Source organism: Aythya ferina (assembly GCF_964211825.1).
Source record: "Aythya ferina genome assembly, chromosome: 5".
In the NCBI taxonomy this organism is placed as follows: Eukaryota; Metazoa; Chordata; class Aves; order Anseriformes; family Anatidae; genus Aythya; species Aythya ferina.
In genome coordinates this window covers 7,004,020-7,029,717 of record NC_140301.1, presented here as the reverse complement: position 1 = coordinate 7,029,717, position 25,698 = coordinate 7,004,020, and the positions used below count along the sequence as shown (strand labels likewise).

At 43.3% G+C, this 25,698-nt stretch overlaps 1 protein-coding gene and 1 long non-coding RNA gene across 7 annotated transcripts in view; one reads left to right on the top strand and one right to left on the bottom strand.

Annotated features, from left to right (window-relative positions):
* HIPK3 (homeodomain interacting protein kinase 3) overlaps positions 1 to 25,698 on the top strand; it is a 74,563-nt gene that overhangs the window by 15,412 nt on the left and 33,453 nt on the right. For 4 of the 6 annotated variants that reach the window (XM_084520206.1, XM_084520209.1, XM_084520205.1 and 1 more), the window contains one exon: positions 6,492 to 7,587. In XM_084520206.1, coding sequence (XP_084376332.1) covers positions 6,494 to 7,587 — 1,094 coding nt within the window. In that variant the 5' untranslated portion in view covers positions 6,492 to 6,493. Of the gene's footprint in view, positions 1 to 1,999; positions 2,127 to 6,491; positions 7,588 to 25,698 lie in introns of those variants that run through there. The other 2 variants (XM_084520208.1, XM_084520210.1) reach the window with 2 other exon arrangements.
* On the bottom strand, positions 1,139 to 2,071 carry LOC311437225. Its single transcript, XR_014693374.1, has 2 exons — positions 1,934 to 2,071; positions 1,139 to 1,579 (listed from the first exon to the last, which is right to left on the bottom strand). It is a non-coding gene; the product is annotated as an uncharacterized lncRNA (long non-coding RNA).

The window sequence follows — 25,698 nt, the reverse complement described above, 5'->3', positions numbered from 1 at the left end:
GGAAACTGAACTCAAAAGCTACTGCTGGATAGTTCCCAATGTGTAGGAAACGGTTTTCTACAATTCCTGGACTGGCTTCTCTTGATGCAGTAGACCCCAAATTGCAAATCTTTTCATCACCTCAGACTCGGTGAACTTGCCAGGTTATCTGCATGTGTACTGTCGCAAACTAATGCTCAAGTCCTACGGGGAGAGCAGTAATCTTGAGCCACTGCACTTCTGCGTGCTCTGTCCAGCTGGAAATCTTTTCTAAGAAGAGAGGATGAAAATAGTTGTGAAAAAAAAACTCCTCCACCTTGAGTAGTTCAAAAAGGTTAATGAAGAATAAGGTGTATGGATAGGGGACTCTATCATGGGCATACAGATGTTCTGGTGTATTAGCTGTTCTGTTCTCCATCCCCTGTTTCAGAAGGTCTAGGAACAAAGCTGAAATACCAATGAAGAAAATAGCCCTGCAGGTTTATACTCCTGGAGGAGCTGCATTTGGTGTTGGCTAGAACTATTCTAAAATCAAATTTCTAAATCAATTTTTTTAGCTGGATTTATCCACTTCTTATAATATATAAGAATGTTAGGTTATAACAAGCGCAGATGAAGGATGTGAAATTAAGCAGTGAAATCAAAATAGAATGAGTAGAATAGTTGAGAAGGAAAAGTGGCATACATACTTGTTTAGGTAGCTTTAAGAAACAATAAAACAGTATTCCAGGTGCTGTTTTACCAACAGGTAGTTTGAGTTAACTCTTCTACCAATTTTAGTTCTACTTCTGGTAAGGTGGCAGAAGTCTTTTCATCCCGCTCCCTGCATGGAGAGGGCCAGGCACCAGCAGTGGCTTGAGAGTGTCCTGCGGCGCTGTACCTGCACGCAGAACCTGGAGGCATGGGCTTTAGGGACTTCTATTTCCGTGGGTCTGATATTTCCAGGGTCAAAAAGAATGAGTCTTTTAAAAGGAGAGATGAGGCTGGGGAACCCCAGGCGAGCTGCAGTGCCGTTTGTGTTGATGGTGGCACATTCTGATGGAGGGAGCGTGGCCTAATGCAGAGCTGGTGGCAGATCCAACTTCAGTTTGCTTTCCAGTTGCAGAACTGCTTCTTGCCTGGCAGAAAAATAAACGCTTGAAGTATTGTTCCGTTGGTCTTTTTCACTGTGATTGCAGTCATTCTGGAATCACAAGATCGAGCTGTTCATATTTGTGGAAATTATGAATATAGCGATTGTATTCTTCGGTCTCCCTGCTGGTACAAAGGGCAGCACTGAGTCACGAGTTCACTGGGATACTTTATGTACAATACATCTGCATTAAATCCACGGTGTTAGGTCTGTTTCTGAGTATTGAGACAACGGTGCTGTGGCTCGTTTGTATCGCACTTGAACAAACTTGCATTTCCCATCGTTGAGGGGTTTTTAATAAACGCTGCAGGTGTTCTTCTGGGCTGAGCCCTCGGTGGCTCCAGCCACACATAGCTCTCTGTGGCTTCCTGAGTCCTGAAGGGTTTTTTTCCCCCCAAACAGGCTGTTCGGTCAACCTGGTTATTATATTTTGTTTGAACTGTAAAGGCACTACTAGTAAACTCCGTGCTATATAGAGAAAAAAAAAAAAAAAAAAAAGAATTTTGAAGACCACAGCAGTGCAATTTGAGTACCGTGTCTGGTATTAATCCTGCGTCTTAGGAGAGCTCTCAGATGTTGCCAAATGAGCCTCGTAGCACTCTTCTTGGGCTGGATGTAACCTTATCTCATACAGCCGTGGAGCTGGGTCACCGCACGGGTGGCTGCCCGTCCTGCCCCGGCCTCCGGCACCACTCTGGGCACCAGCAGGCGAAGGACGGCAGCGGGCTCAGCTTCACAGCACTGCTGGCATCGGATGGGTAAAAATGCCTAAGCTCTGAGAGCTCTCGTCACTAATAGACCTGCTTTAGTCGCAGACCCTACCTGTCTGTCCAAATCGGCCGGGGAACTGCTGGCTGCGGGGAGCAAGCTCCATGCCTGATACTGGGCAGCGCTGCGAGGCTGCTGCCGGCCCCGTTGCCCCTCGCTACCTGCGCGTGTGCCTCTCGGCCCCTCTGAGCGATGTGGTGCTTGGTCGGCCTCGCCTCTGGGGCTGTGTGAGGAAACCATTCCTACGGTACGTCCTTGCTGTAAGCTGCTGGCTGCTCTGCCGAGCTCCCTGCGCGCTGTGGCTCGGAGGTTTTGCAGGAAAGGGCGCGGGGCAGCCGGGGTTCCCTGGGCTTGCATCTCTCGACTCCCAGCTCTTGCTGCAGGTGTGTTTTCCTTTTTAAATTCCGAGCTATCTCAAGGGCCGGGGCTTTGTTACAAACCGTGCAGTTGCAGTAAGAGAGGCTGGTGGTATGAACAGGGCGCTGGTATGAAAGTGCCCACGTCGGGACAGCTTGTTCTGCTCTGGAGCCAAGACAAACAATAACACGAAGATGCTACTGCTCCCGGCACCAAGGCTTCTGGTGTGGAAAGAGAGGGCAACTAACTCAGTTCTGCCTTTGCTTAATAACTTCCAAAGTTGATTGGCACCTAATAAAAAAAGTGATTTTTTTTTTTTTTTTTTCCTGGGAAAAAGTCTTGTTAGTTACCTGTCAGTGCTTTTAAAGGGGTGCAGATTAAAACACTTCAGGCGTGCTGCTGCTGACATCTTGCATGTGCTCGAAGTTCCTGAACTTTCAGAAAATCCTGCCTGTTGCCCAGCTGCTTTCTGCCTCTCCCCGGTAAGTCAGCTGCAATTCTCACCCCCTGGGCTTGAAAGAAGCTGGAAAAGAAGTTTTCTGTAGTTAAACTGTAACTATTAGGAGCTTCTTGCCATGGGCCAGGCTTTGCCCCAGTACAGGGGCTTCTACCCGGGCTCGTTTAGGGCTTGCAGCTCTCCAGGCCTTTAAAAGGCACCGCTTCTTGTGCAGGAGCATTAAAGCTACAGCATGGCAGTTCTTCCCCAGCTGTAGTGCAGGGCTTTTACCAGCTCTCCTTGCTCTTCTTCCCTCCCCCCGCTCACTCTCTCAGGAGGAAATGTCATTTTCAAGTTAATTATTAATGGTGGTCAAGCCTGGAACAGCCTGTGCTTCTCCAGCCTGTTCCAGTCTGCCAAACTTGTCATGTTTATGGATTTGTCTCGGGCTGCTTGAGAAGGCTGGGGAAATAGTTTGAAGAAGCTGGTGAAGAGCACCGGTCGGCTGGGTGAACGGGAACCCGGGCGTGTGGAGAGAAGTCAGGCTGGAAGGGGCAAATGGTGACATGCCTTCTGCTCGTTGTTGTTCCCATTTCTTTGGGAAAACGTGTTTTTTTCCATTAAATAAAGAACGGATTTATATTTCCTTCGGCACCAGCTGCCTTGCTCTACAGACCCCTCTCCTCGTTGCGCTGCTCCGCTTGTTAATGTAGATGTAGCCTGACAAGCTGCAGTTTGTATGAGGAAGCAGGAGCAGTGCTGATAAGAAATGTGCAGAGAGATGTATAGGCTCAGTGAAATGATTTGTGACAGGGCCAGCTGAGGGAGAATCCACTCTGCGGTAGGTGCAAACGCGCAATATCCTGCCTGCTTGAACCAGCAGGCCTCCTCAGAAAGATCACAAGTGCCCAACGCTGCGACACGGCGGTCTTTTATTCTTTGCAGTGTAGCTGTCGCATGATATTTTAAGGCAAACCTCCCAAAATACATGTTAAAAAATCGATAAGCCCACACGAACGTGGCGGTCCTGTTACGGGAAAGGGTGCGTTGGCAGTTTGCCCTCTCGGGCTGCTTGTACAGCTCTGCTGACTGGGTCTGTGCCTGGGTTTTCATCTGGGTGGGGGGAAAACTCGTTCTATTAATAAAGTTAGCTTCTCGAGGTGAAGCACGCAGGTTAATGCAGGGAGCACTTCTCCCTGAAACACCTTCTGAGCGCCGCCTGCGAGCTCCTTGGGTGTAGGATGCTGCAGGGTTTCTGATGTGCCTGATTCATGGCAACGCCTGCACAACTGTCTTGTTCTGTGGCTATGTGAAGATGTCGTAGTGTTTCCAAATGAAAATGCATCATAGATAGGATGTTCATTCAAGAACTCGAGACCATTTTTTACGTTTCTGGAGTGAAGTTTGACTTTTAGAGTTTAGTCTGCCATGATCGCACCAAAGATTGTTTTCCCAGGGTATGTCATCTGCTTTATTCAGTGCTGAACTGTTTTTTTTTTTTTTCGTTCCCGAATTGCTAAAATGTGCTCATAACAGCTCAATCACCACCTCTTATCTGGGAGCAGAACTGCTGGTGGGGCGGCGTTGCAAGCGTATCGCTGCTTTCCCCTGAGGAGTCTCCTGGATTCCTTGCCCCCAGAAGCTCTGGGCACCGCAGCACACCCTACAAGCCAGAAACACGCTGTGCTCACCCGAAACCTGAGCCTTCTCACTGTCTTCCTGAGCCAGCACAAGTGGGGGAGAGCCCATGGGCTCCTCCTGGAGCAGGAAAGCAAGGGGCTGTTCTGTGCTGCGCTGGGAGGTGGGCTTCAGGGGTGTGCTGCTCAGCTCGACTGAAAGGCTGGCCTAGGCATAGGAAAAGAAATAAAACCAAGCTCTAAAACCACGGCATCGTGGAGGCTTGTTGGGCTTTGTTTCCTCTTGTAACTAAAGCTTCATTTCAGATTAAATCAGTGCAGTGCTCCTTTGTTGCCTGCTGATTTACCGCCCTGTTTTGAATTAATACTTGTATGCGGGATTGCCTAAATATGTTTCGATTCATTAACTTATGTGAAGCACTCCAGAGAAGAGAAACGAACCCATCTGTTTCAAAGTCTCACCCATCACAAAAGCTATGGAGACAGTTTTAGAAATGGAGCAAGAATGGGTTTTGTCCCCGAACCCTTTTCTCTGGATTACTGTCACTTATTTGGGGTTAGTACACAAAGCCTTGTGTTGCTGTGCGCATTACCTTTTCTGCTATGTGTTAGCTTCAACCAGTTTAAATAACTTTTTTTTTGGGGGGGATAACACAGAATCCTAAACCATTTCAGCAAGAATATCAAGAGAAATGCAGGGCAAGAAAGTTTTTTTTTATTATTATTTTTTGTTATTTGTTAATGTAGGTCCAAACATACTCTATGCATGAATTTGTTATGTTGGATGGAATGAAAACTCTCCTTATTAAAGCTGTGCGAGGGGTACTTGGAAGTGTTCTTCCATTTAAACACAGCCGGGCACTTTTTAACGGGGCATGTTGTTTAAGAGAGGATCCAAGAATTTGGAGAATGTTTGTAGATGCTTTGAGATTGTGAGTCAGTGCCTTTTCCTTGGTGTTTAGCATTACATGACACGAAGGTTTAAGCTGGTGTTTGACAGATCTGGAGTGGCACGCAGCAGGGTTGGACGAGCTGGAAGGTCTGGCATCTGAGAGCTGTTCTGCCTCTGCATTTTGAGGTGGAGTTGGGATTCCTCATCCTACATGCAGGCAAGGCACTGCTGTCATGTCCCTTTTCCATCCAGTGTAATGCCATGCTCAGCTCGTGGTTTGGGAAGGGAGGCTGGAAAGCTCTAGAGGCCTTTTGAAAATGTGATGGCCTCAAGAAGGGAGAAGTGGATCGGATGGAAATCTGGATCTCAACCTGACTGTGACTTCCCAAGTCAAAGTTACCCGCTTTTAGTTTAACTTTCACTTCTCTTGTAGCAAGGAAGCAATTGTGTTGGCAGAAATACACAAACCCACGCACGGGTCCAACTCACAAAGTCAGCATACCCGAAAGAACGTGGTTAATATTTAATTTCCAAGGTGGGAATTGGTGCCTCTCCCCCCTGCCGCTGTGCCACTGGTACACAAAGTTCTGCAACGGGCAGGTGTACGACTTAAAGTACCTGCACGGCGTGAATGGGCTAATTACTGTGCATCTTAATTTACGCAGAAAGCGACGATCGTTTACGTGAACACGTGTGCACACACGGTATTTTGGGCCCTGTCTTGCACTGTCACTTTCATGGCAGTGAAATTCCTTGAGCGTTGTGTCGTTTGTTTGCTCTTCCAAGCCTGATGGTACTTGTGACAAAGGGGTAGGACAGAGGGTAGGGTCAGCCCATGGCGTTATTTTTACATCGCCATTTATAAATAATTGTATTTTTTTCACCTTAAGTTGTTGAAGGCTGCGGTATCATCGTATGCAGAAATGCTGGAGGCTTTTAAATGAAAGCAGAGTTCTTATGGCACAAAGCTGGTTCTTTCACATCAAAAATCATTGGCGCTGGCCTGTTGCAGACTTCTCTCTCTTCTGCCCCGTGCAGTTGCTGAAAACATTTACTAATGTAATCTGCTGCTGCTGCAGTCTGTGCTAAAGGCACCGCACTGGTCAGGCATGATGAGCTTGCTTTTTGCTGTAAGAAACTCAATACAAAATTCAAGCTACGTAGTTTAGCGAGTACACTTGTCCTTTTTTTTTTATTATTATTATTTTTTTTAGTGGGGAAACTATTGCAAACTTTGGAAATGCGAATGCAGAATTCTAACCTGCTTTTTCTTTTTCCCTCCCTCCGTAGGTATGGCCTCACAAGTCTTGGTCTATCCACCATATGTTTATCAAACCCAGTCAAGTGCCTTTTGTAGTGTGAAGAAACTCAAACTAGAACCAAGCAGTTGCGTGTACCACGAAAGAGCCTACCCGCAAATCTACGTGAATGGTAAAAACTTTGGAATTTCTCCCCACAGGGTTAATACTTTCTTTCAGACTAAAAACCCATTTGACAGACCTCGAGGACAGAACTTTTTGTTGCAGTCAAATGCTGTTGCTTTAAAAAATATTGCAGGTGCTACAAAAGCGTTAGCAGCGCGGGCGCAGCGAGCTCAGATAGAGGCACCTCCAACTGGGACTCAAGGAAGCAGATTAGATATACTGGAAGGACCCCAGCGATGTGGATTGAAGCGTAAGAGTGAAGAGCTGGATAATCAGAACGGCACGATGCAGATCGTTGATGAACTGTCCATATTGCCTGCGATGTTGCAAACCAGTGTAGGAAACCCAGTGACGGTTGTGACAACTGCTGCGACTTCAAAACAAGGTGGTACAAGTGGAGATGGAGACTACCAGCTAGTACAGCATGAGGTATTGTGCTCTGTGAAAAATACTTACGAGGTTCTTGACTTCCTTGGGCGAGGGACCTTTGGACAAGTGGTGAAGTGCTGGAAAAGGGGGACGAATGAGATCGTGGCAATCAAAATCTTGAAGAATCATCCTTCGTATGCACGCCAAGGACAAATAGAAGTGAGCATATTAGCAAGACTAAGTACTGAAAATGCCGACGAATTCAATTTTGTGAGAGCCTATGAATGCTTTCAGCATCGTAACCATACTTGTCTGGTTTTTGAGATGTTGGAACAGAATTTATACGACTTCCTGAAACAAAACAAATTCAGCCCTCTTCGATTGAAAGTAATACGGCCTATTCTGCAACAGGTGGCCACTGCACTGAAAAAACTAAAAAGTCTTGGTTTAATCCATGCTGACCTCAAACCAGAGAACATTATGTTGGTGGATCCTGTTCGGCAGCCTTACCGGGTTAAAGTAATAGATTTTGGGTCTGCCAGCCATGTATCAAAGACTATTTGTTCAACATACTTACAATCTCGGTATTATAGGTAGGTGTCTTTTACTTTTTTAACTTTTAATGGAGAAGTTTTTTTTTTAATTTCTCATATATTAATGTTAATGGCTTAAATAACTACTCCTTCAGATAACTGATAGTAATTTGGAGAACACTAGGACCATTTAAGAATCTGGGACATACCAAGATTAAGTGATTGGTTACTATTTTGAACATGAATATTTGCTTTGGATGTTTTCATAATGTTTTCTTTTTTTTTTTTTTTTTTCTAGAAGTGTGTTAGAAAAAGATAGCATTTGCTTGCTTGATTAGCATGCCTTTCCTGCCTTCCTAATAAGAGTTTTTTTTTTTTCTGTAAGCAGCTGGACAGTGTACTAGAAACACCATATTTTATGTACCGTTGCCAAAGATGATGTAAACTCCTCTGTTTTTCTCCCGTACTTGTAAATATTTTGCCTAGTTCTTATAAACTCAATTCTAATTGAGTGCCTTCAGCAGCTGTGGACTTCAGTGAACTTCTGGAGTTAGGGAGTGACAGTATACTTAAATGTTTCAGGTGATATCAGTTGGGCATTTAAAGTGATTTGGTAAACGGTTGCATTCTACATCGGATGTATATTTCTGATTTTTTTTTTTTAATCCTTCCCTCGTATAGTCATCCAATTGGTGAAACGTTTTAAAAGCCATTAATATTTAACATCTGAAGTGCTTCTGTTTTCTTTATAAGCTGAGCTTGTCTTGATAGAACACCTTTTTCAGTTCTGCTTTGCGTTGTTGGCAGCTGTATATCCTGTGCGTTGCCTGTCTCTGCAAATTCAGGGAAAAGCCAGTAGCCTAGGACAATGAGTAATCTAAAGACAATTTTAAATATGTTGCAGCTATTCATGTTGGAAGTGAAAACTTGTGCAATACAGTTCTGGGCATGATGAAACTATGGTGATGGGAGTTCATGCCAGAAGAATCTAACTGTTTTTTGACCATAGCTTGTAAACAAGAACGTTTCATGTACCATCCTCGTACAAAATATTCTCACTAATCACCTGCATTTCCTTATTAGTAATTGCAAACTGCAGCGAAGGTTTGCAAAAGCACGCAGAGTTGACTAAATCGGGAAGTCATGTTGACTGATGCATACCCACGTTATACAGAAACGTGCACATGAGAAGTAAGAAATGAAGTAACTCGAGAGCTCCTTTTAGTGTAAGAGCTGTGTGCCATCCGAGACGCACATATTTTATGGAGCCTGGAAATACAGCAAGTCCTGAAAAGGCAGCGTGAGTTCTGTGAGGTTATGCACAAGTCTTAACATCAGCTGTTGGGTACAAATTCATAATCCAGCAGCTACTCGAAGTGCGTGTGAGAATTCTCATACGGAAGTACGAGAGTACTTCTGTACATATTTTGGCTTTTGTCTTTATTGACACAACTGCAGATTGTTGGGAGCTATTGCTCTTTGTCTCCTTCCCCCCTGCCCAAGAACTGACAAAGGGAGAGGCTGTAGGCAACCAGGCTGGGTGGTCCTATTGTAATACTTCATTTGGTGCTGTCTAGTTTCAGGCTTGTTTTTTCTCCTTTACATGACTCAGACATAGCATTGTTACGCTCATTCAGCTGCCCTCATACAAATTTTAGCTGTTATTTTTTGGGGGGCTGTGCTTCTCAGCACCTATCCTCTAGGGTTTTGACATGTACAGAGTTGCACAGGTCGCTGTGCTTCAAGATCAATGTGCAGCTCCTTGGCACCTCTTGTCTAGTTTGGATACTTGCATTACATGATGTGCACTAAAGCGTGACCAAGTAGGCTTTGTGCATGTACACTCAAAAATACTTTTTTGGGGGTTATTAAGAATAAAGCTGGTGGGTGTACCTGCCATGCTTGTCTTGGCTCCGTGTAAGGGCTTTACATGGGGTAACAGAGTCCAACAAGTTTCCTTGTAGATCAGGCTCTGTTCATTTTAATAGTTCTGATGCTATATTTGAGGTAAATATTGGTTAAGAAAATTTTGAAATGGACATAGGTTTGCTTTTATTTTTTTTCCTCCAGCAGAAAGTTTACTTCTGAAAAAGTTTTTAGCCCGTTGGATTTCATTGTGGGTGCATGGCTCTCTGCTGGCTGAGTGGCTCAAATTAACTTCGTGTGGCTTGGCATACGGTTTCTCAGGCTTCTTTTTATTGCTTAGGAGTACCTGACCAGTGTAAATAATATCAGAAAATAGGGAGTTGACTCCAAAAGTGCTCGACATCAGTGATGTTAAGGAGATTTGAAGAGAAAAGCTCTGACAAGGAATGAGGAGGACCTTCAGACAATAAATGGTATTGAGGTAGAATTTATTTTGCAAGCAATTTTGCCACTTGTCAATCAACAAAGGAGCTACTTCTTAAAATATATCTGTGCTTAAATGTTTTTGTATTAGAGGGTGGGAGTGATAGTGCAGGTTTGACTTGTTTGACTATGACATGTTGAAACAAACCCTTTAAAAAGAAGCAAGCAGCGATTGAGACTTACCGAAATCTTCTCTCATTTTCCTAGGTTCAGTGGTGCTGTGTGTTTGTTTAGGTCGCTTACAAATCCAATTAAATGAAAGTTTTCTTGCTCTTTAAAGCTTTGAACTAAATTAATTCCATTACAGTTCAGGTTGGAACAACTTTTTTTAAAAGGCTTGTTCCCTACAGCTGTCTTTCTTAGCAGGATCACATCTGTATTCTTGTATGAAGTCTTCAGAGCATGTTAACCTTTAAGTGTATTATGAGCTTTACTGTAGTTTTTACCAGTGGAGATCCCTGTCTGTTCAGAGGTGACAGTGCACGAGGTTTTGATTCACCAAGTGACAGGAACAGCACACTATCTAGGAAATATCTATATAAACGTCAGCGTAATGTGAAACTTGACCTATTCCGATGTGCAAAAGCACTCTGCCAAGCTCAAGACGTTCAAGAAAAAGGTATGAGGCAGAAGGGTTGTGTTTTGCCTTTAGACAACTATTTTAGGATCTGCAGACTTAGGGGAGGATGGAATGAAATGCCTTTAGATGTGGTGTGTGTATATTTTGGAAAGGAAGCAGGCCTGTCTTCCCACCTCGGTGGGGGTGCCTACGCTGAACTGTGGCTTTGCTGGGGAACCAGGCAGAGGAGCAAAACTGTTCAGAGGGTTACATCAACCCCACTGCAACTTCCCACCTTCTGTTTGACGTGGTAGAGTTTGTGGGTTACTTATGCCATGGCCGTTTTCAAAAATAAGAGTTGTAGTTTGCAGTGAGATTTGGCACTTTGCTGAAGGCACATGTCCACCCTTGTCTGTAGAAGTGCTCAAGAGAAATATGTAAAGAAGTTTTGCAGAAGTGAAAGAAGAGAAAACATTTTTTTGTATCTCATCACCACGTTTTTTCCTGTGTATGTATGAGACTGTCATGAATGAATTGCAAGAGCAGAGAAGGCAACAAAATCTTCTGTTAACCATATTTTGAATGGTATTTTAGGTTTGTGAGAGGACATGAGCAATAAATTGGAAAACTGAGTAATAATCCAATATTAGCACTTAAGGCAGGAACTGTAATAGAGGCAGGTGAGTGGACAATGGATTGTCCGAAGTTTCACCTTACCTTGGACTATAGCAGAGAAGAGGTGACAATGATGATCACTGGAAATCGTACAGCAGTTCTGTATGAGGAGAGGTCAGGCGGAGTGATGCTACTTCAATTTGACAACAGCGCAGCCGAGCAGAGGAGTGGTGACAAACTGCATTGAGTAATAGCAATTTGATGTGTTCCTGGTGGTCTCAGCTTTCCCAAGCAAAGAGAAGGAAAATTAATGAAATGTTACAAAGTATTTTTATACTTGTTTTTAACTAACCGTTGGAAATTGTTGCCAGAAACTAGATTATTCACCTGCAAAGACAGAGTATCGATGGGAGTAAGTGCTTAACCGCAAGGCACCCTCTTAAGTCACGGCTTTCTTCTTTGTTTCAAAGATGAAATGTTATTCCAAATGCTGTTTCCCTGAAAGTCAGTGACTGTGCTTACATGCTGTTTTTATGCTGGCCTGGATTTTAATAGTTGTGGGCTAGTGGGGTCTGGTATTCAAGGCCTTTTCTTTGCTGCTGGTCTCACGCGTTAAGATTGCTGACCTTTTGTGAGTGATCTAAGTAGGTAAGTAACTAAGCAGTGTATACATTTTGGAAAGAAAAAAGCTGCTTTTATATACAGTGTAGGTGATCAAGCTTTTGTCATATAGGGGAAAAGCATGATAAGTATGTTGCTCTGGGTCATCTGTGCCCTAAACCAAGAAAACCAGAGCGTTACATCCAGCATTAAAAGCTGCTTTTCTCCCTTCCTCGCACAGTGTGGGCTGGGAAGGAGGGGAATCAACAGATAGCTCTTATTTCTTACTCTCTTGTCTCATGCTCCTCTGGTGAGGTGGAAGATTTTTCTAAGGCGTACTGTTTGTAGGCTCTGGGAGTCATTTTCCTTTTCTTCGTCTCTCTCGTAAGGTTGTATGTATTTTGGGAAAAGAAAGTGAGAACGGGGGCTTCAGAGTGTTCGATTGCCCCACTGTCATGAAAAGAGCTTGTGCGTGGCGTTCTGTGTTGCCACAGGTCTTTTGGGGTCTGTTTTCGCAGCAGACCTCTCCTTTTACATGGTGCTCCTTCCAGGATTTTTTTTTTGCAGAGAAACTTGGGTAGAATTTGCCCCTTTTGGAACCAGCTGGGTGCAACAGCAGTGGCCAGGAGCTCTGTTCTCATCGCTAGCTGTTACCAAATGACAGGAGATTCATTCTGTATATCACTGTTGTCTGTAACATTTAGGCATTGTTCAAAGCAAGTAAAATTTTATGTAGAGGATGCACAGTTCCACCTAATGCCATGTAGTGGAGTTTGGTAATAATAAAGCCTCTTTCTTGTCCAGTATCTTTCTTCTTCCACTTTTTACTTGACCACAACACCACGTTTGTAAAGCACAACTCAGCATTTGCAGTGTGTGCTGAACACAGCTTGCTAAGGGAGAGTCTGCAGCATTATGTCAGTGTTTGTGTAGGCACAGCCTTGTGATTTCCAGCACTTGGCGTTGGTTGGGAGGAGCTACTGCCTGCCTTTTTTATTTTTTTTTCCAGAGGAGATCACCTTTATGTTGATTTATTTGTTTTTGTTTTCTTTGCTACTCCTGGCAGCCAGAGATCCATACTCAAACTGCTGTTTAGCACTGCCAAATTGATTGGGAAAATGAAGTGGATGGGAAGCAGTATAATTGATCTCTATAAAATGGGGGAAGAGCTGAAGCTGTGGTAGGCTCCCGGAGTGCTCGGGTGATGCTCGCAGGCTGGAAGGTGTTTGGCTGTAAAGGAGCGCTCAGAGCTTGGGGTTGTTTTTCTCCTCGGGTGGTGACAGCAGTAACATACGATCCTAGTTAATTCAGCAATGTGCCCACAAGGAAAAGCAAAGGAGTAAAGCAGTAAGTGGAGTCCACTCATTCCCGAACCAGTCAGCGATATCCTTCCTCCTGCCTTCCAGCCGAGGATAGTTGCTAATCAACAGAGTTGCTCCAGACAAAATGCCAAATGTCACTAGTGTTGCGGCAGAGCTCAGAGGGATGGAAAAATCACTGCTGGATGTATCCCTGTTGGATGGCACCAGTCTTTTCTCCATCTCCTCCTTTTAAACTGCTCTCCCGTGAAGACTCAGAGGGGATGAAAAAAGTGGTATTTGTTGCATTCTGTGGTCCTGGTGCTGCTGGTACAGCAAACAGCCCTCTAGACCCTCCTCGATCCCAGCACACTTGCCAAGACCACCTCTCCTTCACCCCTTAACATAAGTGCTTCGTCTGCCATGGTAGCTTGCACTCACCCATTCGTTTCTGCAGTTTGGAAGAGCGATTGAATCCAATGCAGACTCTTCCCTTTTCAAGGATTTGGGGAAAATAATAGAGCAGCTGAGCTGTGTGGCTTAATTACTGTCCGCGTGCTGGAGTACAGTGAGGGCTACGTGCATGCTTGGAGACGAGTGCACTGGGGCTGCTTTTATTTATAACTTGTCACCTTCATATTTAGTATCAGAATAGAGTATAAACAACTTAGGTTGCGTTGTTTTTTTTTGCTTTCCCAAATTGTTGTGAAGCTGATTTGATCTGTTGTTTTCCCTCTTTCTTATACATACCCTTTAAAACTAGAAAAAATAAAAAATAAAAAACCCTGGTGGCTGTATACTCCTGGCCAGGCTTGTTTTCTCACAGGGCTTTGTAACTTGATTAGATGTGCTCTGTGGCACTGCAGTTACTCCAGATGGTGCAGGTTGACAGTACCTCCTGAGAGTGTTTTTTCCTTCTGTGGGTTCGGCTTGTAGCTATAATGGGCAATTATGAAGCAGTAATAACACATTAATCCATTGCAGCAGTTGTCAATTGTCTTTTCCTAACATGAGATCAGCCCACACTTTACAGGTATAAAGTATCAATTTAAAGCCTGGCATGCAAATAAACACTTATCTTAATATAGGTTTTCTTTATCCAGGGAAGAAGTCATGCAGAGTTGACATCTCAGGAAGTAACTGCCTTTCAAGTCCACCCATTGTTGTCACATACTTGAAGTTTCTAAATAAGCTTTATCTAGAGTGGGACGTCTTGTTTTTCTCCTTTCACAATACCTCAAATTCTTGTTAAAAAAAAAAAAAAAAAAAAAAAAAAGTAGATGCAAAAATAGGAAGTAAAACTCTTAATAAATGGAGTTTTCTGTCAGGGAAGCCAAGTAGGAGAACAAGCTAAAAATTCCTCTGTAAACAACTTGCACTTAAATATGCTAGCAGATGTTATTCTATCACTTTGAACTGTGCATCACTGAAGTGTATTGGGATATCTTAAAATAGTCAGGGGTGGTGGCCAGAGACTCTAGACTACTATAGATGGTGAGGCTGCCTCGCCGTTGCAATGAAATAAGCCAGAAGTACATGCTGCTAAGGTCATTTGCCTGCTCAAGGTCAGCATGTTCAAAGTCAGCTGCTATACTTGTGAGCATGGTTACTGTCAGTAATATATATGGGAAAAGAGTCCCGATAACGTGATAATGCATGGATTTGCTTTTATGAGCGATTCGAGGCGCTCCTGCCCAGTTTTCACCCTGTAAAGTCGGGAGGCTGTGATTGCTGCTTTGTTTTCTTTCCTGAGCAGAGAGAATTTAATGTCGAGATAAACTTCTGTAGCTCGTATCTGCAAACAAATGGCTTTGTTGATCTGGTGAGATTGTTTGCACTCTCTGCAGTGTTCATTAATCATTTAATTGACTCCTGTTTTGAACTTCCATTTCCTGATTGCCAGGACCCAATCTGAACCACGAAAAGGACTTAGCTCCCCCAAACTATCTACGTCTATTTGCTAATAAATACAGTTTCAATTCTCTTAATATTTTCTAGTCCACATACTGTGGTCCCTGATACCTTACTGCTCTCTGTTAATAGAAGCAGAAAACAAGAACAGGTTTCTCTTGTTCTTAGAGGTTTTTGGTTTTTGTGCTGTGGAAAAGAATGGCAGGGTGGCTGCAAATTTACAACTGCTTTTATCCTCCCTGAAGATTCAGAGGAGTATCACGAGGATGGGAGTGCATGACATAGTGGCCAGCCTTCGAGCTGCCATTTTTCTGAGCTAGAGATTTTCTGAGTAACATAAGCAGGAGCAGGCATGCTTAGGACATGAAGCATTAGAAGGCACTGTGTATCTGATGGAGATTCGAGTAATTGCAGCCCAGGTTTTGAATGAATAGCAATTGTAGGAGCAGCTGCCTAAATCAGAGTTCAGATGACAGTTCTCCTGGCGTTTAGGCTGCTACAGTTCGAAGAGAGGGGAAATTCCTTTATCATCTTAAAGGAGAAAGAGCTCTTTGCTTTTGCTGTATTTCGGTTTGTTGGGGTTAAATGATAGACTTGATATTGATATTACAAGTGCAAATAGGTAAGGGGGGCACACCTAAAACATCTTACACTTCACCGGTTTTGGTCTGAACTGACATGTAAAATAATGCCATCATTTAGAAAAACTAGCAACAAGAAAATAACTTTCAGTGACTTCTAGCATGAAGTGAGAAGTGGCAGGTGTCTGCCATAAAAACAAGTATTGGGGATGTAATTAGGTACAGGTAAAATTATATATGAAAATAAATTGAAATGTGAGTGTGGGACCGAGGTCCCACAGCAAAAGGCTGCCTGGAAGCATTTTCTCTCTCACACACGATGCTGTGCGGAGGGGTAGGGCCGCACGTGGGGTCTTCTGTGTCTCAACCCCAAAATTATTAAGCACTAGAAACAACCACATCCATACTTCATAGAGAAGGTCTTGAGACGATGGTAGAACTGGGACAGGTTAGGGCTCACTTAATTTCCTCATGCGTCCAAAAGTCTAAGCTTTCTTTACTAACCATTGCGATAAACTCAGAATGTCTGAAATCAAAATGTCTTCCTTAGCACACAGTATCACCTTGAAGGATAAACTGTTAAAAATAGCACGTTTGGAAACGTGGTACCTGGCATTTTACACAGACAGCAGATTATTCTGTAAATTACGGCCTTATCTGCGTGGCTGCTCTGTAGGAGGCCGGGCTCCAAAGGCCTCATTCTTTGAGGGGAGAAGTAACATCACGGCACGTCTTCAGAGCAGGCAAGTTCATCTCGTTCTTGTGTTTCTGTTAAACTTCTGTTGGAGGCTCCAGGGAATTCAGGATTTCTCAGGCTTTTTCTCGTGTTGTATGGTTCGCTGGGCCTGGCGTATTAAAAACTACCTCAAGCTCTGACACAGCGCAGCGTGCCAGTTGTGCTGTTGGTATGCAGTTGAGATTTATCCAGCGAGGTTACATGCTTGCTCAGAAAGCAGCTTTCTCAGAGCTGCAAATCAACTGTTTGTGGAATTTGGTTCTGCAGACTAAGGGCTGCTGTAGGTCTTGCCTTTTTTCCCCTTTGTAAATGCCAGGGATGCTTCTCTTGTCCCGGGACAGCGCTGCAGACTCTTCTAAAATGTCATCTCGTTACTTGGTTCCCTTAATTCACAGCTGCACTGGAGTAGGATCTTCAAGCAGTATCTTGAAAGCTTTACGTGGAAAATTTTGAGAACTGTCGATCAACAGTGAGTGTTCAAAGTAGCTTAAAACATAAGCTCTTTTGTGATAAAATGTTTCCTGAGAGTGTGCTTTCTTTCAGGTGTAATGCATACAGATGACCTGGAAAAACAGCTTGCACATTAATGCCAGTATCAGTGTGCGGTGTGTCTACACACGTGCATGCACCCATAGCACACAGCTCAGTTTCCTCTTCTTTGAGGTTGCAGGTTCAAAACTGATGTGAAGTTAAAGTGGCTTTTAATTGTCCAAAGCTGATTCTAGGAGTTAAATTGGAACAGTGTGTTCTTGTTTTTATTTATTTTATTTTATTTTTATTTTTGCACACTTTTGTTAAAACACTCCTTAGGTAACTTCTGGATGTGTGCATTTCATAACTTTGAAGAACTGCATACACTACATAGCTCATAACAAAGCTTGTATGTGTATGTAATATATTTGAGAAGTTTTAAACTGAATATTGCTATAGTATTATCAATTTTAAAGACTTCATGTTTTTTTAAAGCTGGTTTGAGGTGATTGCAAATTGTTAGTAGCAGTTAGTGGTATTTGCTGAAAATGTCTAAGTCCAAATTATTCGTCTCACAGGTAACAATATATTGTGTTGAGGGCTTTTTTGAACCCTGGTAATTTAAATTTCTTTTTTAGCTTTTAATTTTCTGACTCTTGATTATTGATCTTTCTCTTCTTGTCATCCAGTACCGTCTTAGCTCAAGATGCAACTTGTATGCCTTAACATAAGGTATGCTGTTTGGCTGTGCTTGTGTTGTTAGAAGTGTTACAACACCTTGAAACTTCCTGCAGCATTTCCAGACGCCCATTCCCCCCTCACCAGAAGGATGTTTTCTCAGATGCTCTGAAAATGTCTTCTGCATCTTCCACTTGGCCTAGTTTCTGAGTGGAGTCAAACCACTGGCTGTGGTTTGTGGGGGTTGGGCTGGTCTAGAGGGAAATACAGAGGATGTAGCGTAGGTCTTTGACTTCTGTAGAGGGTTATGTGAAGAACAGATTTGGTATTGGCTGCTACGAGCAAGGGACAGCAGGACTGGAGAGTTCTGCGGCGGCTCCTCTGCTTCTGCAGTTAGCAGGGGGACTGGGGGCTGCAGGGCAGAGTCTGTGTGCTGACGTGCTTGGATATTCCCCTCGTGAGACCGGGCATGGTGTTGGCTGGAGATGCAGCTGGTTTGGGGCTCGCGACCTCTCTGCAGCAGTAGCTAAAAGTGGAGTCAAGGATCTTGGCGTTTTGGGTAGTAAGAGTCCTGGAAATGAAAGCGGCAGGAAAGAATTTGTAGATTATGCAGTATAACTTCTTACTGGGCTTCGGTTTTCATCTCATCTTGAATTATTTCAACAACTGCCCCTGAGAAAGTGTTCTTGAATCAGAAGCTTTCCTGTACGTGAAAAGTTGCTAGGAAAGCCCTGCAGTTGAAGTTTGTCTGGATGATGATTAATTTCTGTAAGAGAGAGGCACTAACAGAAGTCAAGTGTTTAGCGAATAATGAAGTTTATTTCTTGCTGTTTCTGTAGTGGTCTGTCTGTCTTCCTAGTAGCTGAACGGTTCGAGTTTTGTTTTGTTTCGTTGACATACAGTCCTGTGTTTTCATTGCCAATGCCACTTGTGTCCCTTGCGTTGTCTTGTTCTGTTTCATTTTCCTGTTTAACTTAGTGTTTAACGTAGGGACGAGTTGGTTTTAATTTACAGGGGTTTAAAACGCACCCCCCAAAAAACTAGGAAAGCGTCAGGTATTTAACTGGGGGCAGGGGAGCGGGGGTACTGTAACGCTGTAGTGTGTTAAAGGAAGGGATAAGCAGGAATTAGTGTGTCATTAGTGCCTGGAGCACTCCATCGCGCTCTCTTAATCCCTCTTCTGCAGGGCGGTGGGAACGTAGCGGGGCCTCGTGCCGCTGAAGGAGGTGGTGGGTCTGGAGCCACGCAGTTGTGTTCCTGACATAATGACTTCAGCATCGCCTAAACCTAATTAGCACTTCATTTCTGGCTGTTCTCAGGTTGCACTGGATGTGATTAAGCATTTACAAACGAGGAATGCTTTTTTTCCTTAGCATTTTATCCGCAGAACCGTTCTCAGCCTGTGTGCAGACGCTATCAAGTGACTCTTCCTCCGTTCCAGCCTAGAGGTGTCTAGCGTAAAACTGAATGAGAAGCCTGAGAACGTGGTCTGATATTTAATGCCGATGTGCTCTGTGTCTTTACTTCATGTTGTGTAGCTTTTTTGACACGTCGGCATTTTCTTTATTTGTGCCCAGAGAATCTGGCTTGGGTGGGGGTGGTCGGCTGTTGCAGGCACGTATGAAAGGAGGCCAGTGAAATACCTGTGCATTAACCTGGTTATCAGCAGTTTCACATGGGTCATGCCCCCCCCAAGATAAGTCATCTGCTTCAATTTCGGTCGTTTCACAGAAGACGGTGCTGTATAAATTAGGAGCACCAAGTGCAGAGCGATAACCTCAGCCCTTGCTCTCCCTGCTGTCCCAAACCGAACCCTTAGGCCTTACTTTGCAGTTCAGGCGGTTCCTGCTCCTGCCCAAGAGCCCCGTGCCTGCCTTGTTGGTGCTTGTGTGGGATTGCCAGGGCTGCCACGAGCCTTCAGGGAAGGTGAGCATCCGGCCCTACCCTGCAGAGCTGGGCGCTGGTGCCCGGCACAGAGGAAGCCCCAGAGCTGGGCTGATGTACGCCTTCTGGGAAACCAGGGACTAGGTAAGGAGAGCACCGTTTTGTAAAGCTAGCGTGTTAGGTTCTGCTTGCTTGAATAACGTGAAATGCTGCTGTTTATGGTGGTGCGTTTATGTTTTCTTTATACACGCCCCCCCATGAGTTGCACACATGCGTGACCTGAGTCTTTGTTTGTGAATTGCACCACTTGCATCTGGAGCATGTATAAAATCAGATGCAACAACTCATTTCCTCTGGCTTCCGTGCTTTTGCTTTAGCTTTGCTTCAGCAGTTTATAAACATATTTTGAAACATTTTTACAGTGACTTAAGAATGAGGTCTCTTTTTTTCCACCTGACGTGGTGTTTGAAGTGAAAATGAACGAAAGGCAGTACCCAGGGTAACGTGTATTACCAAATCAAAAAGTTCAAGTATTCTGCAGCTTAACAGTAGTTAAGGGGGATCACCGTAGTGGATCCATTCTTCACTTCTTAAATTTCAGTGATGCAGCTTAATTTTTTGCTTCTGCACAAGACTGTGTCAATGCAATTCCTCCTCTAGATTCTTTGAATATTTTCTTTGACCTGTTCATTAATCCTTAGGGAGTGGTTACAAATCCATCTGTGAAGTTTCTCTACGTGTGCTGCATCTGTAGCTCCCCACTGGTGAGCCTCCAGGACAAGAGAAGGCTGAAGATGTCCCTGTGGTCAGTTTGTTGCAGGGGTTGTTTGGTTGCCTGCAGTCACGGTTCCACAAAGGAACAAACTGCTGCCCTAGGAAATAAGGTGATGGCTGGGTTGATATAATCTGGTGGATTTTGGAGAACTTTGGAGTAGGTTTTTTTTTTTTTTTTTTTTTTTTTTTTTTCCCCCACAAACTTCTTAATGTGTGCATTTGTCCCAGGACAACCCAAACCTTCCAAGTGTTTTCATCTTTAGTCAGAGTCCTGAAGGTACCACTGCAGGTGGCATGAACAGCAGCTGCAGAGCGAAGATGTAAATCAGTGCTTCCTGTAAGGCAAAAAGGAAGAAGCTGGTGGTTATCTTTGCTTTTCCACAGCAGCCACCTGGCTGGTCAGCATGTGCACAGTTCTGGACTAACTAAATCAGCGGTGTGTTGCCTTTTGAATGTGCTGCAGGACACAAGATGAGAGACCTCATCTGTGAGCTTTATGAAAAGCTGCGTTCATAGGACTGTAGAGTCCAAGACAGCAATAAGGTGAGAGAGGAAAGGGGATATTATGAGGGAGTACATGAGTTTTCTCAACTTGAGCAGGTGGAAAACGAGGAGGAAAGGTGTACACGAAGAGGGCTGCATGTCAAGCAAAGAACCCTATAGCCCCAGGAAGACTGGACTGGGGAAACAGAAGTTAAAAGCATCCTTGCCAGTCTGACCCTTTAACAAAATCTTAACCTTGGACAAAGTGAATGGTGCAGTACCTTCCCTGTATTAAGAGATGTAACTTCGTATTTAAAGGCTCAGTTATTGAGAAGTAATGCCACTCTAAATTCTCCTTTGTCCATTGTGGTTAAAGCTGATGTAGGAATCCAGCACTGCATGCCCTGATAGCCCAGGGAAGGCACAGTGTGCACTCCAGGGGAAGAATTGCCTGTTCCCAAAAGGCAGGCAGTGTGGTTTAAGGCTGTCAGGGTTACTTCTGAATCATGGAGTTGTTCAGTTCTACTAATTTCCTCAGCACTGTTGCCCCAAAGGTCTTCTCAGAGCAGTGGATTGCTGTATTCGGTTTGTGCCCCAAACTTCTGTGGGCTTGAGCCTAACAGAAAGTATCTGCAAAATGAGAAATGGCTCAGGTTTGTTCTAAAATATACTCCCTGCTTGACATGCCTGTTAGGTGGCATTCTTCCCATATTTCTGCACTGTCCTTTAACTGAAGCACCTGGAGCAGATGCCTCTTCTGGGATATCAGTATCACTGGGTTCAAGTTCCTCCTGTGCCTCTCTGGAGGAAGAATACTTTGTGCCTGTAAAACAAGTTTTTTTTTTTTCCTTGCCATACTGGCCTATTGATATAAACCATAATTAGCTCTGTGGCTGGGGAATCCTTCCAGAACTTGGATCCGTGTGGGTGTACAGAGAATAGCGGTAAATCCGATTCTGCCTGCTGGCCCCTAGCGAGCACGCTACAGACAACATCTGCCACTTGAAGCCCTTAAGGCACGTATACCTCTAAGAGAATACACGTGGGGAGAGAGTTTGAGGAACTCTGACTACGTTACAGGTAGGTAATGCTTTTCTCTGACAGTTGCTCACTAATCTGTGTGATTATTTTGAGTATTTAAGTATCTGCAGGTAAGCAGCCAGCTTTGCTGCCTTAATAACACCTTACGTAAGATCAGGTCCTTCCCACGCTGCCTGCAGGCTTGGGGCTCAGTGGCACAGTACTTTCTAGGGTAGTCTTTCTTCTTTTTCTTTTTTTAATCTGATTTACTTCATTTATTTTACTTAAAATGTTTTATTTCCCTTGCATGGAGTAGGCTATCTGTTACTAAAAGCTGGTAGCTGAAAGGGATTCGTACCATTCTGCTGGATGTTCATCTGTTACGTGGTTCAACATGGTCTCTCTTTTTTGTGAATGGAAGCTTTTAACTTAAGCTGGATTTTAAGGGAAGGTTTTTTTAATTTTTGTGCCTTTTTGTTTGTATTCGAACTGAACTTCCAGTGGTTTCTTTCCCTTAGCTGTAGTCTTCTGGAACTTCTTTGAGCTCACTTGTGGTGGGCCTAAGAAAAATGTGGAAATTTTGTAGTGCTTTGTGAAATTTGCACAACTGATAAATATGTGTTAAGGGCTAATGTTTTCAATATATTTTACAAAAATAAAAGTGTTAGACGTGTATTTCTGTAAGACAGCATTCTCTTTCAGATGACAGTAGGGTGTCCTTTCCTTTGTAGAAGGACAGGGGGGATTCTGCCTTGGCGTAATCTCATTATTTCTCCTGTTTCAAGTATAGCCTTTTCAATGAAAGGTGGGAAGAGGCAAAGGAATGCGTGCATGAGCCTCCAGTAATCAACGGAGAATATACAACCAGGTCAGAACAGCCAAAGATCAATTCAGTGTTCAGTTTTTGGTGGCTGATAGTGAAAACCTAAGTGGAGATGAAGCAGCAAAAAGTAGGAAGGTGCATTTGTGTTGCCAGCTGCTGGTATGTTCTCCCAGCTGCATTCAATCTGAAGCTCCTGAGCTTCCTTAGGTTGTTTTTTTTTTTTGTGTCTAGTTGCATGTTAGAGACTTTTTGGAAAGACATTCCTAGCATAACCAAACCCAGCAGCAGAGTCCCACAGCCTGGTTGCGCTTGATGATGAAATGAATTTTATACTTTGTCCCGATGGGAAGCTGGAGAGGTCCTAATCTGTGTCACAACAGAGGATGTTATCACGTGAATGACCGATGTTTTTGCAGCGGAGTCACTAGCTGCTGATTAAATGGGGTAAGTCGTGTTGGCCGGGTGACTTTGTGGTGCCATCCAGCCAGCCGTGCCCGTGCAGGAGCCTGGGGGCTGCCACTTCTTGTTTCCCAGTCCTTTGGCAGCAGCTGGCACGTCGGCCTGTCCTGTCCCTAACATAACAAAAATGTTTTCTTTGGATTGTGTGTTGTCTATGCTGTAACCTTTATGGTTGCTTGTTCTCCTCTGGCCCTTTAAAATGACATTTAGGGCTCCTTCATTAGGAATGCTTGTGCTCCCGTCACCCGCTCAGCTTTATTAGTCTCAGGAAACAAACAGCATTGCTGGCAGAGGGGGAAGGAAGTAGACTTGAAAATTCCTCAGTTTAGAACAAGTCTTTTATTTGTTCCTCTTACTAAATGTAACTTTAAAACCAATTCTTTTTTTTTGTGTGGAGAACAGGAGGAACTAACTAATTCTTCTCTAAGTTTGCTTCTTTCTCGTTTTAGCCAGATGCTGTAAATGGGAATGGGTTAACAAAAAAGCAGGGCTGTGGTTGTGTTGAAATTGCTCTTAGGCCCTGCATGAAAACAAGGATCAGAAGCTCTCCTGCTCCCCATTACCATCCTGCAGAGGTGGGTGGCGCAGTGCAGGGCACGTTGCCCAGTAGCGTAACCCCGAGTGCGTGGTGGTGCACAAGTGGTACCTTGACGTAGGTTACTTCACTTCTCTCCTAGCTCACTTATCCAGCTATTAATAAATCTCCCAGTTGTCACGTGTGCTTTAAGAAGTGGGTGGGGAAAGTAGGCATAATATCTGTGAGTGCTGCTTTAGATAGGAAAAACATCAATGTTTTCATGAAAACTCAGAGCTGTTTTTTTTTTTTTTTTTCCTCCCTAGAACAGGATGTCTGGGATTTGACTTCTATGTGACAGTCAACTTTCACAGCATTCAACTTGAATTGTCTTTAAGTAAAAAAAAAAAAAAAAAACAGTGTTGGAAAAATTGGATGTTAATTTCTTGGTTAGCTGCTGAAGGTATTTAGCCTTCTAACCTGTGACTGCTGCATGTCCTAATTCCGGCAGGACAGGTAATCCCGTGTCACGCAGCTCTTGAATGTTCTTCGCAGCATTTTTTAGAGCATTTGGGGAGCAAATTCATGATGAGCTTATTGTAATAGCCGGACACAGGATAAAGAAACTAGCTTATAGGTTTGTTCTGGAAATGATGACTTGACAGTAGCCCCTGGCAGCGGAATTTGGCTATCAATAGTGTGTTAATCCAGTTAAGTTGAGAGCCTTTCATAGGGAAATACAAGTCATGTGTTCTAGCTAAATGATTACATTTAAAGTAATTGTTGAGCTCGTAAACATTGCCTCTATATTTTTGTGATTTGACGTGGTTATGACATGGCAGTGACTCATTATTGAAGTGTTAGCGTGCTTGCTGGATTTCAGTGGTATTTATTTCAGAATGTTCTTAACTAAAGCTGTGTTGACTTGTGAGAATTAATGCAGTCAGCTAGTTTTTGTCTATTCCTTTTACGATTTAGAAAATACCAAACAATATGACAATTGTAATTGCACTTGTGTTTGTACATTTTTTTAAATCGTAGAAAGCTTACAGCGAGAGACACCGCTTTGAATTTTATAACACCAGTACTCTGTACTTTACCCCCCTATTTAGGGGATATCTCCAGAGATGATTTTTCACCATAAAATTCTCCAAGATACAGTTCAGTTTATTCTCTTCCCCTTCCGAAGATAAACATAGACATTTCACAGTCAAGCAACACCTGACTTAAATCGGCTAGAATGCAGATGATGCTGGGTTAAATGCATGATCACTGAATTCAGTTAACAGCTATTCTAACTTCAACCTCTGAATGGGTAGTTTTTTTCTTTTAATGCTTTCTTTCCGTGCTGAACAGTGAAACAAAGAAACTCTGATTTCACTTGTCTCTCATTTCAGTGGGTATACTGGCACCAGTGAGGGATAAGAAATACACAACACGGTGAGGTATGTGCTTATTCTGTAGAACGAAGCCTATTTGTGGTAGCTCTTTTTGACTCGGTAAAGCTGGTAACACGATGCATTGTTAAGATTGCCATGCTGTTCTTAATTAAAAGACATTGCTTATAGATTGCTTAAACCTTCCAGTTGTAAAACATTTGTGCACAACGTGTTCATTACAGATGTTGGTCTAAGGTTGACTGTGGGGTTTTGTGTTTTCAGTTCCTCCCTTTCCTCCCCCTCCCCTAATAAAACTAAGCAAAGTTGAACACTTCATCCTGTTGACCTTGTTCAATAAAAAGCCAGTCATACTTTTTAGGACAGTTCATATGAACTTAAACTGAAACCTGTGATATTGAATTGAAAGCGAATCAATTGCTTGTGTGTGTTTAAAATAATGAACAAGATTTAGAAACAGATTTGGCATCAAGAAATCTTTGCACCTGTAGTTTTATAAATCATGCAAACCTGTTTACATCAGGTTTAAATAAAGCAGGTACATAAATATACTCTGTTATGGTTGTAACGTGCAAAAATACGTGATCACTTCTCATTCTATGGAACTGAGAACTTTGTAGTCATAATGTATTTTATTGGATTGTCTTGCTTTTTATTTAAAAAAAAACAACAAGCAAACAAAAACAATTGCTTGAGGTCTCTAAATAGGTAAAGATCTCTTTGCTTTCTACTTGACCAAGGCAGCTTTTTGTCTTTAAGTACTCCCCATGCCATGTCATGACTTGGTAAATCATAGACTTACTTTCTGTAGACTATAATATTTTTTCTCTTCAGATTACCATTTCTTTCCAAAAATGTGGCTTTTCTTGGATATCTGCTGGGTTTTATGTCTTTCCCAGTCAGTTATTTTTAGTTATTTCTGTTTTTTAAAAAACCTATAATTTTAGATCATAGTGCAAGGCTGATTTGTTTAAGGGTACTTGCAATGTCAGAGACATAAAATAATGATTTAAAAAAAA